Source organism: Tursiops truncatus, chromosome 19 (genome assembly GCF_011762595.2).
Source record: "Tursiops truncatus isolate mTurTru1 chromosome 19, mTurTru1.mat.Y, whole genome shotgun sequence".
Classification (NCBI taxonomy): domain Eukaryota; kingdom Metazoa; phylum Chordata; class Mammalia; order Artiodactyla; family Delphinidae; genus Tursiops; species Tursiops truncatus.
Genome location: NC_047052.1, coordinates 4650236 through 4665968, shown reverse-complemented (window position 1 = coordinate 4665968; position 15733 = coordinate 4650236). Strand labels below are relative to the sequence as shown.

Below are 15733 nucleotides of genomic sequence, written 5' to 3'. Positions count from 1 at the left end.
GCTACACACGAAAGAAAAACCATAATTCCTGATGCCAATCCTTGAAACGTTTGGGAGTTTGCATCTATGCCGCTCCCCGCAGCTGCTCTTCCCGAGTCAAATGTTACTGGTTCTACCAACTGCTCCTCCTATGCCTCTGTATCCACACTGCCCCAATCCTGGCTAGTGTTCTCAGACCCGAAGGTAGCAATCAGCAGCCGCGGCAACAGTGACAAAGCTTACAGACGGTAAACTGAATCATTGGTCACGTTTTCCCATTCACTGGCTCGAAGACTGTTAAAATTTCCAACCCCTTCAAGCAACTGCGTTGCATCGTAGCAGTCCATATGTAAATTGTCTTCATCCCTAACTTCATTTTATTTTTGTTTTATCTCCTTCATCCCTAGTCCCTCATCTTAAAGCACTGTTGTCTTGCGATATTTTTAGGAACCAACCCAAAATCCCTTCTGGAAAAAAAAAAAAAAAAATCGGGGGGTGGATGGGTGGACAGGGTACCAGATGAGTAATTTTAGCTAGAGCACACATCGAGCATTTACAGTTGGTTTCAGGAAGGCCTACGGTGAACAGTTTTTAAATGTAGGTCCTAAAGATTCTGTGGGGTTGCTGCAATTGAAAACACCTTCATTTATCAAAAGAGGCCTGACTTTCCACCTCCCCCCGCCCCTCTGCCCCCGCCAGCCTCAATTAAGCAGCTGGGGGCAGGCTGGCATGATATGGCGTGATTTGGGAGGCATCCTAGGATGGGAGCAGGGGTGAGGTGCTGGACTTGTGTCCCCAGACCCCTCCCCTGGTCTTTGCCTCCCCAATACCAGGCAAGGGCGGAGAAGAAGCTAATGGGAGTTCCCAGTGCCCCATCCCCACCTCACACCTGAAGCCCCGCCCCCCGGATGTAGGATATTGGTCAGGTGGCCGCTCAGTCCACATCCAACGGTTTGGGAGACTGGCCTTTCCATTGGCTGGGCACACTGTCGGCCACAGCTTTATGGGCTCTCATTGGCTAGGAGAGAGGTAGGAGGCGGAGCTCTCCATGCGCTGTCTGTCGTGTCACGTGCTCCCCACGCGCGAGCTCGCTTTCGCGTGTAAAAGGGCCCGGGTGGCGTGAGAACGTGCCCACTGTCCTCTCGGGTCCTCGCGTCCGGCCATGGCTTCACAGGCCAGCGCAGCCCTGGGCGCGAACGCCGGTGCCCGCAGGAAGACCCGCCTGGCGGCGTCATTGCAGATCAGCCCTGGTCCCAGCCCCAGGAGGCCTTCGGCCAACCTGGGCCAAGACCCCTGGGAGATCGTGCCCGCTCCGAACTCAGAGGACGCCGAGCAGGGCGGGCAGCTCCAGGCCTCGGCGACGGGGCATGGTGGGCCCGGGGTGGGGGCCCGTGTCTGGGAACTGGGGGCAGCCAGGGCACAGGAAGACTCGAGGGGAAGGATGCGGAGGTCCCACAGGGTCTCCTTTCCGTCCGCCGGGCCCGCCGGAGAGTTCCCGACGGCGGCCAGACAGCTGGGCCTACAGATCAAAGACCCGCCACCGGGCCAGGCCGTGGCCTTGCTTACTCAGTGCGCGGCCACTCTGGGAGTCTCCCTGATCTTCCGAGAGAACCAAACAGCAGGTGAGGCCCAGGGGGCTGGGACGGCCGCGTGCCCTGGGCCGACCCCAGATGAAGGGAGGAGGACTGTGAGTTGGGCCTGAGCCTGGGGCCCGAGGGTAGGCCCTGCTGTGAGCAGCGCGGTGCCAGGAGCACCAGGTACGTCAGATTTCTAACTGGCAGGTCATGGCCACATCTGAAGCTTGGGTTGCTTAAAGGACCTGCCTCAAGCTACCCCAGCCTTTCAGCAGGCTTTTCTGAGGGCCAGTTACATACAGTTAGAGTTGCCATGCCAGCACTGGAGAGGAGATACCTGAGCGAGGGCCAGCCCCAAAGTCAAAGACATTATCAAACACAGCGTGATGATGGCAACACCGCAAAGAGATGTAATCATTACAGTCCTCCCCCTGCCCTCCCCAAGAGCAATACACCAGGTCCTAAATTCAGGTTCCCAACTTTAAGCCAGGACATTCCCTGCTTCTCATGAGGCAGCAAGAGAATCATCGCTTAAGCTTTTGGGAGCATTTGTAAAACCTCCTAGGAGAACCCCAACGGAACAGCTCAAAACGAGATAATGTGTTCAAAATCTATCCGGGATTTGTTTTAATCAGGTATGGCAAGAACAGCAGACGTGAGAATGATTGCCATGAAGGAAAAAGGAAATACAGATCCCTAGAAACAGGAAGCACAGCTTGCCATGCCGGACCATGTGGGAAAGGATGGGGGTGGTCCGGAGGTAGAGGAGAGGGCAGAGCCCAACCCACAGCCTTTATGGGGTTTTCTTGGGACAGAACGGTTGAGGCAGCGTAGGGACGCTGAGTAAGTTTAGGATTGAGGAAGGCAAGACAGTAAGTTTAGGGGTTAGGGGTTGGTTCCTAGTTGTCTAGTGCCTGGCCTGGTGGGGGGGTGATTTAGGGTGTGGGGAGTGTTGGCTTGTGTGAGAGTTTGATGGTTGGGGCACGAGCTCTGGATTGGTTGGTTTCTATATGAAAGGGCGTGCTTGCAGGGGACTCATCTGCTATGTCCAGGAATTAGCTAGCCCTGGGAGGGTCGATCTCTCCAGGATCAAATCCCCAAATGCCAGAGCATCGGGAACACAGAAGTAAGGACCTCGATTCAACAGCAGTGATGCTAGCTAACGTTCACGAGTTCTGGAGATGGGCCCGGTGTTGTTCGAAGGCCTTCAGACAGTAACTCCTGGAGTCCTCACAAGTATTCCTCGAGGGAGCACAATACCGTTACCACCACTTTACAGACTGAGGCCAGAGGGGCTGTAGCCCAGAGGGGGCACTCTGCATTCAGAGCCTGTGCTGAACCACTGGGTAATATCGGCCCCTCCCTTCTGCCTAAGGTCCCCCTTTCCACCGTTTACATGCATAGGCATATTTTCAGTCATTTTTATTTTTTATTTTGGTAAAATTTCAAAGACTAGTATAAAAGAGTTCCCATAAACTCTTCATCCAGTTTCTGCAGTTCACATTTGCCACACTTACTTTGTGTATGTCTCTCTCCCTCCCTCCCTTCTATATATTTATATATGAATATCCACATTAATTTGTCGTGCTCAATCTGAACACTGATTTACTGCTCCTTAAACACTTCAGTATGTATTTCCTAAGAACAAGGACATCGTCTTATATAATGGCAGTCCAGTGATCGAATTCTGGAAGTTGGACATTGATATGATCCTATTAGCTAATTACCATTCACATTCAATTTTTGCCACTGGTCACAATAAGGGCCATTTTTTCCCAACCCAGCAGGGCCTATCACATTAGCTCTTACACCTCTTTAATCTCCTTTCATCTGAAACAATTCCTCGGAGTGTCTTTGGCTTCAGGACATTGATGTTTTTGCAAAGTAAGGGCCGGTTGTTCTGTAGAAATTCCGTTCACTTGGGTCTGTTTCCGCAGGATTGGGTTCAGGTGATGCATACCCGGCAGGAGCGCCTGTAGGAACCTCGTGGCCCTGGCTGTGCATCCCACCAGCAGACCTGAGACCTGTTTGTCCTATCCCTGGGATGTCAGCTGGGAGGGCCTCACTAGGGTGGCGTCTGCCAGGTGTCTTCACTTCCCCCTGGGTGCGTCATCAGTCATCCGAGGGGGGCATCTCCAGATGGCGTGACTATCCTGTTCCCCAGAACACCATCACCTCGTGGCTGTAGCAGCCTTTGATAATTGTTGCCAGATTTAATTGTCACCCCGCTGGCTGCCGTGGATTCCTGATGCTAGCCTTCCTTCTGCATCTACTAGTTGGCATTTTTTTTTTTTTTTTTTTTTTGCGGTACGCGGGCTTCTCACTGTTGTGGCCTCTCCCGCTGCAGAGCACAGGCTCCAGGCGCGCAGGCCCAGCGGCCATGGCTCACGGGCCCAGCCGCTCCGCAGCATGTGGGATCCTCCCGGACTGGGGCACGAACCCATGTCCTCCGCATCGGCAGGCGGACTCTCAGCCACTGCGCCACCAGGGAAGCCCCTAGTTGGCATTTTTGATGCCCTTTTAAAGTAGGTGAATCTCTGTGCTAGGGAGGGGTACTGAAATGTGGGTTCTCTTCTAAAAGGGAGACCTTTGGGCAAGCAGTTTAGCAGCAGGTACCAGCAAATACCACGAACGGAACTAAATTTATGCCCTTTGACCAAATGATCCCAGTTCTAGGATTTTTCATCTGTCTCTGTTGTGTCATAAGTAACACCTGAAGTGGCAGGGTTTGGAAGATGACCCTTTCAAATGTAGAAAAGAAATAGAGCTGTGTGTTTGGGGGAAGACAGGGGACCTTCATCCTGGGAACAGTGCAGCCCTGGATGTGGGTCCTGGCACCACCTGGGCACGCTACCTGCCCCTTGTGTGCCCCCTCTGTAAAGTGGGGTCATAGGGCGCTGTTTCAGAGGGCCTAGTGAGGATTCTGAGTGGGCGTGGCCTGGGTGGAGGTCCGCAGGCCTGTCACCTTGTCATTCGTGTCCTCCTCACTGGCAGGTGTCATGGCCCCCCTAGAAGGGCCCATGATGCGGATAAGGTGCGTGGTGCTACTTCTCAGCCCCTCCTTCCCCAGACCCCTGCTTGCCCTTCTCCATGTCCGTGGAGCTGGATGGGGTGGTCTGCCCTGCGGGCACCGCCTACAGTAAGGCAGAGGCCGAGCAGCAGGCAGCGCTGGCTGCCCTCCATTACATCCAGCATCGGCTGGAGAGCCCAGGTACAGGGGGCGGGGACCCAGGGCCCTGAGCCCCGGCGGGGGGCAGATGCACGTGTGTGGGGAGGGGGGAGTCGCCGCGGAGACCATCTGGGCATCAGGACCCGGCCCGCAGGGAGCTGACCTGGCCCTAACGTCCTTTGAAGGATGTTAGCAGTCCCTGAGGACAGGGACTGCTGGGGGCAGCCCAGGAACTTTGGGCTTCTGGAGGATGAGCCCCCCCACACACACACACACACTGCTTGCCAGTGGGACTTCTGGGATTCCTGAAGGACACAGGACAGGAGGGCAGACCCCAGCACCTACGGCAGCCCGCCCCTTGTCTGTCTTCCAGAGACCCCAAAGACCCCCAGCTGGCCTCCACTCGCCCCCCTGAGCATTGGTAGGTGGGCCCCCATTGACCTGACCCCTGGCACGGGAGGGGCGTGGCCTGTGGGCCCCCCACCGCCGCCCTCTCCCTCACCCGCAGAGAACATCCTGACCCACGAGCAGCGCTGCGCGGCCGTGGTCAGCGCCGGCTTTGACCGCCTGGTGGACGCGAGCTCGCAGTACTGGGCCTGCAAGGGGACTGTGGCCGCAGTCATCCTGGAGAGAGGTAGGGCTGGCCCTGCCCCTCGCCTCGGAAGGCCTCTGGGCCTCTCGCCCCAGTCTAGTCATCTCGGCCCCCTTCCCCGCAGAGGTCCCGGGCGCCCAGGGCCACGCCAAGGAGATCTACCAGCTGGTGGCGCTGGGCACCGGCAGTGGCAGCTGTGCCGGGTGGCTGGACTTCTCGGGCCGACAGCTCCACGACGGCCACGGGCTGGTGGTGGCCCGCCGGGCCCTGCTGAGGTGAGGGGTCGGGGGGCCCTCTGCGGCCGCTCCGGGTGGGCCGGGCCGCCCCAGCTGCTGCTCCCTCCGCCCCCAGGTTCCTGTTCCGGCAGCTCTTGCTGGCCACGCAGGGGGGCCCCAAGGGCAAGGAGCAGTCTGTGGTGGTCCCCCAGCCGGGGTCCGGGCCCCCCTTCGCCCTCAAGCCCCGGATCTTCCTGCACCTGTACGTCAGCAACACCCCCAAGGGAGCTGCCCACGACATCTAGTATGTGGCGCGCCCGGGGAGGGCCGTGTGGGCGGGGGTGGGGAGAGCGGCCCTGAGCCCCGCGTCCTCCTCCCGCACAGCTGCCACCTCCGCCTGCAGGCCCACATCCAGGGGCGGCTGATGCCCGTGTGCTACGTGGCCCCTGCGCTCCGCGACACCCACGTGGGCTGCCTGTCAGCCAGCGACAAGTTGGCTCGCTGGGCCGTGCTGGGGCTGGGCGGTGCACTGCTGGCCCACTTCCTGCCCCCCGTCTATGCCAGCAGCCTGGTCCTGGGTGAGGCCCGAGGGCGGGAGGGCTGAGGCGGGCTGGGGCGAGCTGGGGGGTGGGGTGGGGGGGTGCGGGTGCGGGGGAGCGTGGCGGAGACTCAGGTCTCGTCCTGGGCCTTCTGTCCCCCCAGCCGACCCCTGCCAGAACACCCCGGCCCTGGGCAGGGCCATCCACGCCCGGCCTGACCTCGACGGCGCCTTGGGGCCATGCCTGCCGCCCCCCTACACCCGGACCATGCTGCACCTGTTTGCGGGGCCCTCGGTGGCCCCCTCCGACCTCCCCTCCAACACCTGCCAGGGCCTGAGCCTCAACTGGAGCCTGGGGGATCCTGACGTCGAGGTGGTGGATGTGGCCACCGGGCGTGTGAAGGCCGAGTGAGCGAGGCCCGGGAGGGGGGGCAGCGGGACGGGCGCCTGGTGGTGGGGGTCCCCGGCCCCCTGCCCGTGGGGAAAGAGATCGCATCTAGCTGCCAGCCTCTTACCGGTAATGTGACCCACCCCGTGACCCACCCCCCGGATTGTCACGGCGTGGGTGGTGTGCGGGGCATGGAGTGGGCCTGTTAGTTTTGTCCTCCCTTGCCCTCCCCCGACGTTCGGTCCCTTTCTCTCCATCCCCAGCGCTGCCCTGGGGCCTCCATCCCGTCTCTGCAAGGCTGCCTTTCTCTGGGCCTTCCGCCAGGCTGCCCGTGCTCTCGGGAAGTCCCACCTCCTGGCCTTGAAGACCTACGAGGCAGCCAAGGTCAGCTGCTTCCCTGCCCGCAGCCCCCTTTCTCCTGCACCCCCAGCAGGCACCCTCTCTCCACCGTCTCATCTCCTGCCCTAGGCTGGGCCCTACCAGGAGGCTCGCCAGCAGCTGTCTCTCCTCCTGGACCAGCAGGGCCTGGGGGCCTGGCCCTCGAAACCACTGGTGGGCAAGTTCAGAAACTGAAACAGACGTCCGGCCCGAGGTCCCTGAGCCCAGGCGGAGCTTGCTGGAGGAGGGCCGTTTCTGGGCGGGGGCACGGGGCGGGGGAGGGTGGCGCACGGGGACACAGGGTGAAGCTGGGGGTGGAGGGAGGGCCTGGAGTGCTGGAGAGGTGGGGCGGCTGCATATTCGGGGCTTGCATAAAGAAGCTGTTTCTGGTAGTTCTGTGTGTTGTTGGCTTTCTGGCGGGGAAGAGGGGAGTCGTAGCCCCTCGGTTTGTGAAGGGAGAAGCCCCCGTGGTGGCCGGGGCTCGGCTGGAGCCTCCTCACAGAATCACTGCGTCGTCGCCCAGCCTTCGCGCCTGGGGGCGGCAGTGTGGTGTCTCGGGCGGCGGGTGTGGGAGCCTGTCCTCCCTGGTCTCCTTCCTTTCCCAGGACTCGCCCGGCAGGGTGGGGGGAGAAGGGTGGCACCTGGCCAGAGGAGGCAGCCACGAGGCCCATAGAGCCAGCTGGGTCCGGCCAGCCGCTGCCGGGAAGGGTGGCTTTGGGAGAAGAGGCGGCCTGGGCGGGCGGCAGCCCCAGTTCCTGCCCTCTGCGTCCTCTGGGTTCCCGCGAGTGGGTGGGGCAGCGCTGGGCGCCAGCAGGAGGCTCACGCAGAGCTGAGCCCGGGCTCTCTCCGGCCGCCCCAGCTGTCACAGCGGCTGAGGCTGTGACCGGCCCGAGCCCCTGTGCCCGCTGGATGGGGGCTGCCTAGCCTGCCTCTCAGGCCAGGTGGGCGGGTCTCCTTCCTTCTCCTCGGGGGCTGCAGTGAGTCTGTGGGGACTACCGGGCTCTCCAAGGACCTTGGGTGTGGAGGGAAATGCTGTACATGCCACATGTGCCCACACGCACACGTGCACACACACCCACGCACAGGTCTGCAGGCCTGGGCGCCACCCCAGCCTGGGCAGGGCCTGTTGAGCGGGAGTACAGGCAGCTTTGAGGTCTGGGGACCTGGGGCCAGGGGGGCTTGAGGACCACACCAGCCCGCAGCTCCACACCCTGTGGCCGGACGCTCCCTGCTCCCTCAGCAGTTCTAGGGTTTAGAACTACAGACTGCTCTCCCTGGTGGGCTGGGAAGCTGGGCCAGGCCGGAGCAGATGATGGAGCCCTGGAATCGCATCCCCTCCCTCCAAGCCACCTCCCGGCCCCGGCTGCCGCTTAACCTCGGTGCACTTGGGTCGACTCATCTGGAGAAATAACTGGAAGGCCGGCCCAGGTGGCCTGTTCTCCTCCAGCCCATCCGGCCTCAGGCTGGGCTTTCCCTCTGCCTGTCCACTGGGCCCGTGCTCCCTCCCTTTCAACCAGTGCCGCTGTCAACGAGGGGACCTGGGAGGGACGTGGGGGCAGAGAAAATAGCTGAGAGGCTAGAGGCTCTGGAGGCCCTGCACCCGAGGCTTTACAGATGCTGTCATATGGAAGAGGTAGATGCTATCGCTGCCCCATTTACTGGTGAGAAAACTCTCAAGGTGAAGTTGGGTAACCTCCACAAGAGCACGCGGGGTCAGGATGGAGCTGCGGTTCCCGTCCAGGCACCTGACTTCCAAGCCCCTCAATCCCACTCACCGCCTGGGCTGCCACTGGAGTTGCTTCTGTGACCTTGGACAGAACCCCCGACATCTTTTATAACGTGACTGGACCCTATGGCTCCAGGAGCTTCCTCCTGGCTCCGACCATCGCTCCTCGGCTCTCCTAACGGCCATGAGGGTGGGAGACGCAGCCTTTGCCATTGAGAGAAAGAGCTGCGGGCTGGCGGGCTTGGGAGAGGGCCGGAAAGGGGCTGGGGGAGGTGGGAGTAGCCGCCAAAGGCAGGACAGGTGTCCAGGAACGTGCATGTGCAAAAGAAGGGCAGAGGGAAGTTTGGACCCGGATGGAGGGTCTCCAAAGCCAGGTAAGCGCTGATTTTTTTTTCTTCTTCTTTAACTGAGAAAACAGCGAGGTTATTTACCCGTGTTGTTATTTAAAAGAAAACAAACTTAGGCCAGCTTTGAAATAATGATCTCTCATGGTTATTTTTTTCAGGGATGGAGAGGATTTTTAAAACAGCCAAGCCTATTAATTAGCACATTTACTACACATGTTTTTCCCCCGGAGAGCATTTAAATTGATTTCCTTTTTGTCCTGCGATGGTGACTACAACCAGATCCAGAAATATACCAGCCATTCCAAATGGCAGTTCTGTGCAGCGAGCCTTTTGATATTCATTAATCACATAATCAGTGGGTAAACAAGTTGTTCAGAATGACATTAACTCTGCAGCGTTCTGCCCAGTTAGTAATATTTGTCCCCATGTTGCATAAACCTGCCTGGCCAATCCTCCCCTCCCAAGACAGTCCTCATTACACAATATTCGCTCAGTTCCTTTGACTCAGCTTATGATTGCAGGGTGACGATGAAGGCTGCTTCTGAAACGGAGAGCCTGTTAATGTCTTCTTGGCCCGATCCCCTCTGAGTGAGGTTTTGCCAACAACAGCATATTTGAGCAGGGAGGTGACGTAACCCAGCCGGGCACAGCTCAAACACCGCTTCCTCCACGACGCCTTTGCCATCATGCCCACCTTCCCTTCCCTGCAGCTCCACGCTCCGGGGGTCTGCCCTGGACCCCAGCACTGCGCTGCCCCTCCCCGTGTGTGGTCTTCACCACTGAGCACAGGTGTGGACCCAGCGGCTGAGGGGCTGCTCCACCTTTCCAAGCCTCAGTTTCCCCACCTGGGAAATCGGTCACAAACGCGTGGCCTGCAGGGTCATGGTGGGATGAACTGAGAAGTGTGCCGAGCACTGTTCCCGATGTTAGCAGTCATCGTTGGTGGCTGTCATAGGGCCTGGCTGCTCCCAGCTCCCGGAGGTCAGCCTGTTGTCTGTTTCTCTCCATCCCTTCCTTGAGGTCTCCCACAAAGAACATGCCCAGCAAACAAGCGTTGAATGTAAAATGAATGAATGATAGTATCTTCTCTTTACAGGAGTGGGTTAGAGGGAAGGAACAAAATCCCTGTTCTAAAATACGGCTCTAGAAGACATTTTGAAAATTTCCATTTTATTGTGAGCTCTTTTTTGCTGAGCTGTAGAAGCATTCAGAAAGACCTAAAGAATGTGATTACACCACACCTGAACTCCTTGTGTCTTGTCAGTTATAAGAACCAATAAGTCTCCTTTAGTTTGTCTGCTTGTTAAATGAAGTCTGATTAGAGTTTCCTGTCCTTGGAAACAAAATATTTCTCACTGATATTTGTGGGTGTGTCCTAAAGATGTAAAGTGTTGGTTCAGTTCATCTCCCAAACTGCCTGCATGTAAATCCTGGCCGCGGGGTCGGCTTCCGGGGGGACCCAAACATCTGGGAGAACCAGGGCAGACCTCCTCAGGGCCCGTGCCACGTATGTAACGTTAGTCCCGTCACCACTCTGCCCTCTTCCCTTCTAGGGCTTATCACAGGCTCTGCTTGTCCTGTTTATTTCCTTCTTGACTTATCCTGGGTCTCCCTCTCTACCCCACTCTTCCCCTCTACCCAGGTCTACAGGAGCATCTGTCTTGCTGACAGAACAACGCCTGGCACGTGGCAGGCATTTAAGAAACACTGCCCCAGAAACTAACCATTGCCCTTCCAACTTCTGACTTGGCCACAGCCCAGGGGTTGGTGAGCCCTGACCCCTGCCACCCATCACCTGGGGGACCCTCCCACCTCCTCCGACATCCCTAGGTCAGCCCCAGCAGTCCCCGAGGCTAGACCTGCCCCAATACACCAGAGCAGCCACTTATCGCTTCTTAGTACAGTTTAATGTTTCTCTAGGAGTTGCAAGCAGGGGTGGGGTGGGGCGAGCCCCGGAAAGCTTAGTTAGGAAGGCGCCAGGTGAAATTGCTGAGTTTCCCAGGGGATCATATTTCCAGCCAGTCATTGACTGAGTACAATGGAAGCCTTTGGAACAGCAAGATTGGCTCATTTTAGCTCAGGGCGCCCAATTTCATGCTTTTTTCCCTTTGTTCCTCTCGCAGGAAAGGTGATTTATGAAAGTCATGTGCCTTCTCTGCGCGTCACCTGGAGCTGGCGGCCAGGGAGGCTGGGCTCCTGCGGCCTCAGCCGGGCTGCTCTGGACGGCCCCAGAGCCACAGGACTGGTGGGGACAGCAGCGTCCCTTTGTTTTAACTGACATTGTGTTCCCGGAGGTGCCCCTTGGTTAGATGTCAAATGGTGGATGAGCCCAGCGCTGGGCGAGGGTCCGGAGGCTCAGAGCTGCGGGCGCTGCCTGCTAGTCCTGGCTTTGCCGCCTCTGACCGTGTGACCTGCCCCATCACTTCCCCTTCCTGGGCCTCCGGGTCCACACCCATAAAAGGGCCGGGTTGGGCCCCGTGACCGTAAGGGACCGTTTAGCTCTGAGAATCTGTGAGGCAGGCGGTTGGTTCCCGGGCTGGCGGGGTCAGGAGGGCAAGGGACAGTCCCCTTCTCGTGGCAGCTGGAGAGTGAGGACCTGCTCTGAGCCTCGGGGATGGGGTCACCTGCCAGGCGGACCCTCTCTCCTCCTCACCGAGGTGCCAATGGTCCATGCACTGCCGGCCATCTGGCATGTTCTATCCGGCCTGCATGGGAGCAGGGGTTAATTTTGTTTCTTATTTGAATGCCTTGGGCCCGGCCACCACTCCCCTGCTCTCTTTCTCTTTCTCACTCTCCACTCCCTTGCCAGCATTTCCTGGGGTCACCTTGCAAATAAAGGGCTTTTACGTCACCGGTGATGGCACCCCCAGATGTGATACCCTGAGAGGGACACAACCTCACGGATATAGTGTGTGGCCAGGAAGGCACAGCCTCAATCTCAGCACAAGGAGATGGGATGGGCACAAAATGAGGTGTGTTTTACTAAATAAGGAGAGGTCCATACTCACCCCAAATTTCCATGTCATCTATGTCGAAGAAAGGCTGTGGAAAGATCCAGATCACGGGAGGCTAAAGAGATAGGACAAGGAAATGCAACACCCAAGCCTGTGCTGGACCCTGTCCCAGACGGAAAAGCCTATAAAGGATATTATTAGGGCAGCTGACAGAAGTGGACCAGGCAGTAGATTAGATTAAAATAGTGCATCCAAGTTGAATGTGCTGACGTCGGTAACTGCATTATGGCTTTGTACGAGAATATCCTTATTCTTACGATCTACGTACCAAAGCGTTTCGGGTCTCCTTGGGCTCTCCATCTTAAAATGAAGGAGTTGGTTTACCTTAGAGCTTCTATCCTTTCACTTGGGGGAGGAGTCATAGGTTCCTTTGAGAACCTGATGAAATCATCGAACACTGCACTCTGAAATGCACATAACGTACACGTGCTTTGTTTCACGTCATCTCCAGAGATTCCCAAACCCCTTGTGGAAGCTCTTGGCTGGGAATCCTTGGACCCATGGTCTTCTGATACGCTTTCCAGTTACTACCTTCTAAAGTTCTGAAAGCAGAGTGCCGTGATATAGTCATCTATTCTCAAATGGTCCAGAAAAGCATACTATATAGGGAATAAAAAAATAGAGCAAACGATAAAACAAATGGGGCCAAGTGTTTCTTAAAAGGTGTATTGGAGTTGTCTATGTACTGTTTTTGCTCTTTGCAACTTTTGGTCAGTTTGACGTGTTTCCCAAATAAAATGTTAAAAAATCAATTGCAGGGTGCCTAGTAATCGTTCAACAAGTGATGCCCGTTATGAGCATTTCGACAAGAACGAGAGGAGGGAGGGAGTTTAACGCCGCTGGAGGGAGGTGGGCAGGGGGCATGTAGAGCTGTGCAGCCAGGCACCGGGGCGAGGCACCCAGGTGGGTGGGTAGGCGTGTGGCGGGCAGCTGGTGGACAGAGATCTTCATGAACTCCTATTCAAACTTGAACTACTTGCTGATTGTTGCTATGGGAGAAATTCTGCAGATAGTCAGGGACTGTGGTCAGCTTTTCTTTCTCACCTCTCTCCCTGTTTCTTACCTGCCCCTCTCTCTCCATTGTATAAGTTGTAGCAAGGAACTTCCAGAATCCCAGACTGTCCACGCTGGAGAGAATTTAACAACTACCTCATCCACCTTCTCCACGGGATCAATGAGAAAAGGAAGGCCCAGTGAAATCAATTTCCATGCCTGTGTTATACAAAGGGTTAAGTGTTGGTACCCAGGGACCCCAAGACCACCCTCCTTACTCTGTTCAGGGTGGCATGGCGAAGTGTTAGAATCTTGTCTTGAATATTTTCTTTGAGGTCTTGGGCAGTGTTTCAGATGAACCTAAGAGCTGATATACTAGAAAGAGTGTCCTGCTGGGAATCAGGCTGCTCGGATCTAACTAAACGAACATGCTGTGTGGCCTTGGGTAGGTGGCTTTCCCTCTCTGAGCCTTGGTCTCTCCATCTTAAAATGCAGAAGTTGATTTACTTAACTTCTTGTCCTTTTTCAGGGATCATGGGTTCCCTGAGGGTTGATAAGATCATTGAACCCTTTCTCAAAGCTGTGTATTTTGAGACACACTTAATCACCAGACGTTCAGGGATACCTCATGGAAACCATCTGCTTAGGTTGTCTTCTGATGGGCCTTCCAGGTGTCAATTTCTCCAGTCCTAAAAGCTATGAAAATAGAGTCAGTGGGTCGAGCCCCACTTGCATTGCGTTTTAGAATTAACCCATCCATCCTCAATTCACTTGGGCTCAACTCTGGCTAGAGAGGTGTTGAACCAACACTTTAAAGTTGCCTCTGGGAGCCGCGTGAAAATAAGCTTGAAGTAAAGGGGCCTTTGCTCTTTTGCCTTCAGCTGGAAAATTTTGACTTTTGGCTGCAGTCATGCCCATTGGCCTCCGAGAAAAACAAGCCCTTCTGGGAATCGCAAGACTCCTTTCAGCCAATGGGGATGAAGAGACCGCCTAGCAACTCGCCGGTCATCCCCATCCCACCCAATCAGCATGAAGGAAAGGCTGCTCTGCCAGGCTAGACTAAACACAAGGAGACCAATCCCCCGGGACATTGCAGGGAAGGGAAAAAAATAGAGCCTTTAATTAAGCCCCACATGTAAGCGATCAATTCCAATTTTCCACTTCTAATTTAGTAAAGAATTTCCACCGGGCGTGTACTGAGACGTTATAGAGCCTTATAATGTTGGGGATGGGCTCCCCTAGTTTTCTTTTAGTCCTGGCACATTTTGTTCAGATGACTGGCATGGGAAACAGAGGAAAACGGAGAGGCCTGGGTGGGAGCCAGTCACAGGATGGGCTGAGCCAGAGTGGGGAGTGATTGCCTCAGGCACGCAGCACAGAAAAGTCTCCAATGAGAAGAAGAAGGACCGATATGGGGCCTGATCTGGGGTGAGCTTGCCCCCAGTGGGGGCCATGACTGAAATGGGGGAAGGTATCTAGAAATGTGCACATTCTTTTAAAAATCATGATTTGCAAGTGCTGCACCTCCGGATTCAGTGCTCTCCACCCACACAGCCGCCCTGAGGGTCTTCGTGAGACCCCAGCTGGAAAACCACAGACCTAGCCCCATGCGTGAAACTGACAGAAAGGGGCTAAAGTCACAGGAGGCTTTTCCAGGGGGTAGGGCTTTTCCTTGTGAGACTGGCCACCTCGCCACTATGCAAAGCGCCTATTTGGTGGAATAGCATGGGAAGGACTGGGGGGTGCCCCGCTGACTTTGGGGGAGTTAGAGGGACGGGGACATGTGTGTCTGTCAGCTGGGAGTGCACCCGGAGAAGTCAAAGGGAACAAGGGCTCCCCGCGAGATCAAGGCCAGCTTGAAGCTAGATGTTGATGTGGGTGCCCCCTGTGCCAGAGGCCGAGGCCACACTGACCCTGGCGTTGAGGTCTGGGGAAGGCGTGTGCCCAGCACATAGTAGGCCTGCACTAAACACTAGTGGAACGAATAAACAGCACGTTAAGTTGTCCCCGCTGATGAAATGCTAACACGCTTACACATGAACTACATCAGATCCACAGGTCCACGATCTTCTCTCCATCATCCATTTGCAACCCCGTGCTCTTAGCGGATTTACAGCCGACGGTGTGCAGCTGTGCACGGCCGAATCACTGGTGGGAGGTGCTATCGAGGCCCCTCCCAGGTGTGCTCAGCTGGGGAACAAAAGATGAGACTCCAGGGGTGCCACCACCTTGTACGATTAATGACGTGGAGGAGGCAGGCCCTCATAGCTTGCCTGACCTGCTCGACTGTTCCCTGTTCCCAGCTGGTCCTCCTGCAACCCATCCCATCATCATCATCATTCACACCTGCAGTCCGTTCACATCACCCCTTTCTCCAGCATCTGCAATATCTCCTCTCCATCTACCGAAATGTCCAAGTCCGCTACACAGCATCTCATCCTAGCCCACCTTTCCAGCTCCATCTCCCCAAACAGCCCAAACAGCCCTCCGCATTCAACCCCTTCCTGTGTCTCTGTGAAGCCCTCCGGGAGCCGACTGCCCAGAATGCACTGCTCTTTCCCCTCTGCTCAGGGCGCACTGCTTTTATCTCTAAGGACCTGGTCCTACCTCTGCCTCCTACTCTGGATGCAAAGGGCCGGGTCTCTTAATGAATGAATGGATGAGCAAATGAATTCATTGAAATATCAGCCAAGGACGTCTATTCTCTGGCATCAAGGGGTCGGGGGAGCGGGGGAGCAGGCAAGGGGCAGATCCTAGGTCTGCCCTCGTTTCTGCGCTGCATCTGTGGTGGCTTAGCTGAGAGTGGAAGGCCGAGGTCCC

General features: G+C 56.5%; 1 protein-coding gene across 1 annotated transcript; it reads left to right on the top strand.

Annotated features, from left to right (window-relative positions):
- Window positions 1-1097: 1097 nt before the first annotated feature.
- Window positions 1098-7133, top strand: ADAD2 (adenosine deaminase domain containing 2). The gene is made up of 10 exons (XM_073796778.1): window positions 1098-1601; window positions 4624-4764; window positions 5096-5143; window positions 5231-5356; window positions 5439-5589; window positions 5666-5833; window positions 5881-6107; window positions 6232-6475; window positions 6719-6839; window positions 6924-7133. The coding sequence occupies exons 1-10, from the start codon at window positions 1142-1144 to the stop codon at window positions 7026-7028; spliced, it is 1791 nt and encodes a 596-aa protein (XP_073652879.1). The 5' UTR covers window positions 1098-1141; the 3' UTR covers window positions 7029-7133.
- Window positions 7134-15733: the final 8600 nt, after the last annotated feature.

What these genes read in the sequence shown, in the direction of transcription:
- ADAD2 (XM_073796778.1), top strand. Translation starts at nt 1,142, where the DNA reads ATGGCTTCACAGGCCAGCGCAGCCCTGGGCGCGAACGCCGGTGCCCGC. An exon ending in CCGAGAGAACCAAACAGCAG is followed by an intron (nt 1,602 to 4,623) that starts GTGAGGCCCAGG and finishes CTCCTTCCCCAG; the next exon opens with ACCCCTGCTTGCCCTTCTCC. An exon ending in GCCCGCCGGGCCCTGCTGAG is followed by an intron (nt 5,590 to 5,665) that starts GTGAGGGGTCGG and finishes CTCCGCCCCCAG; the next exon opens with GTTCCTGTTCCGGCAGCTCT.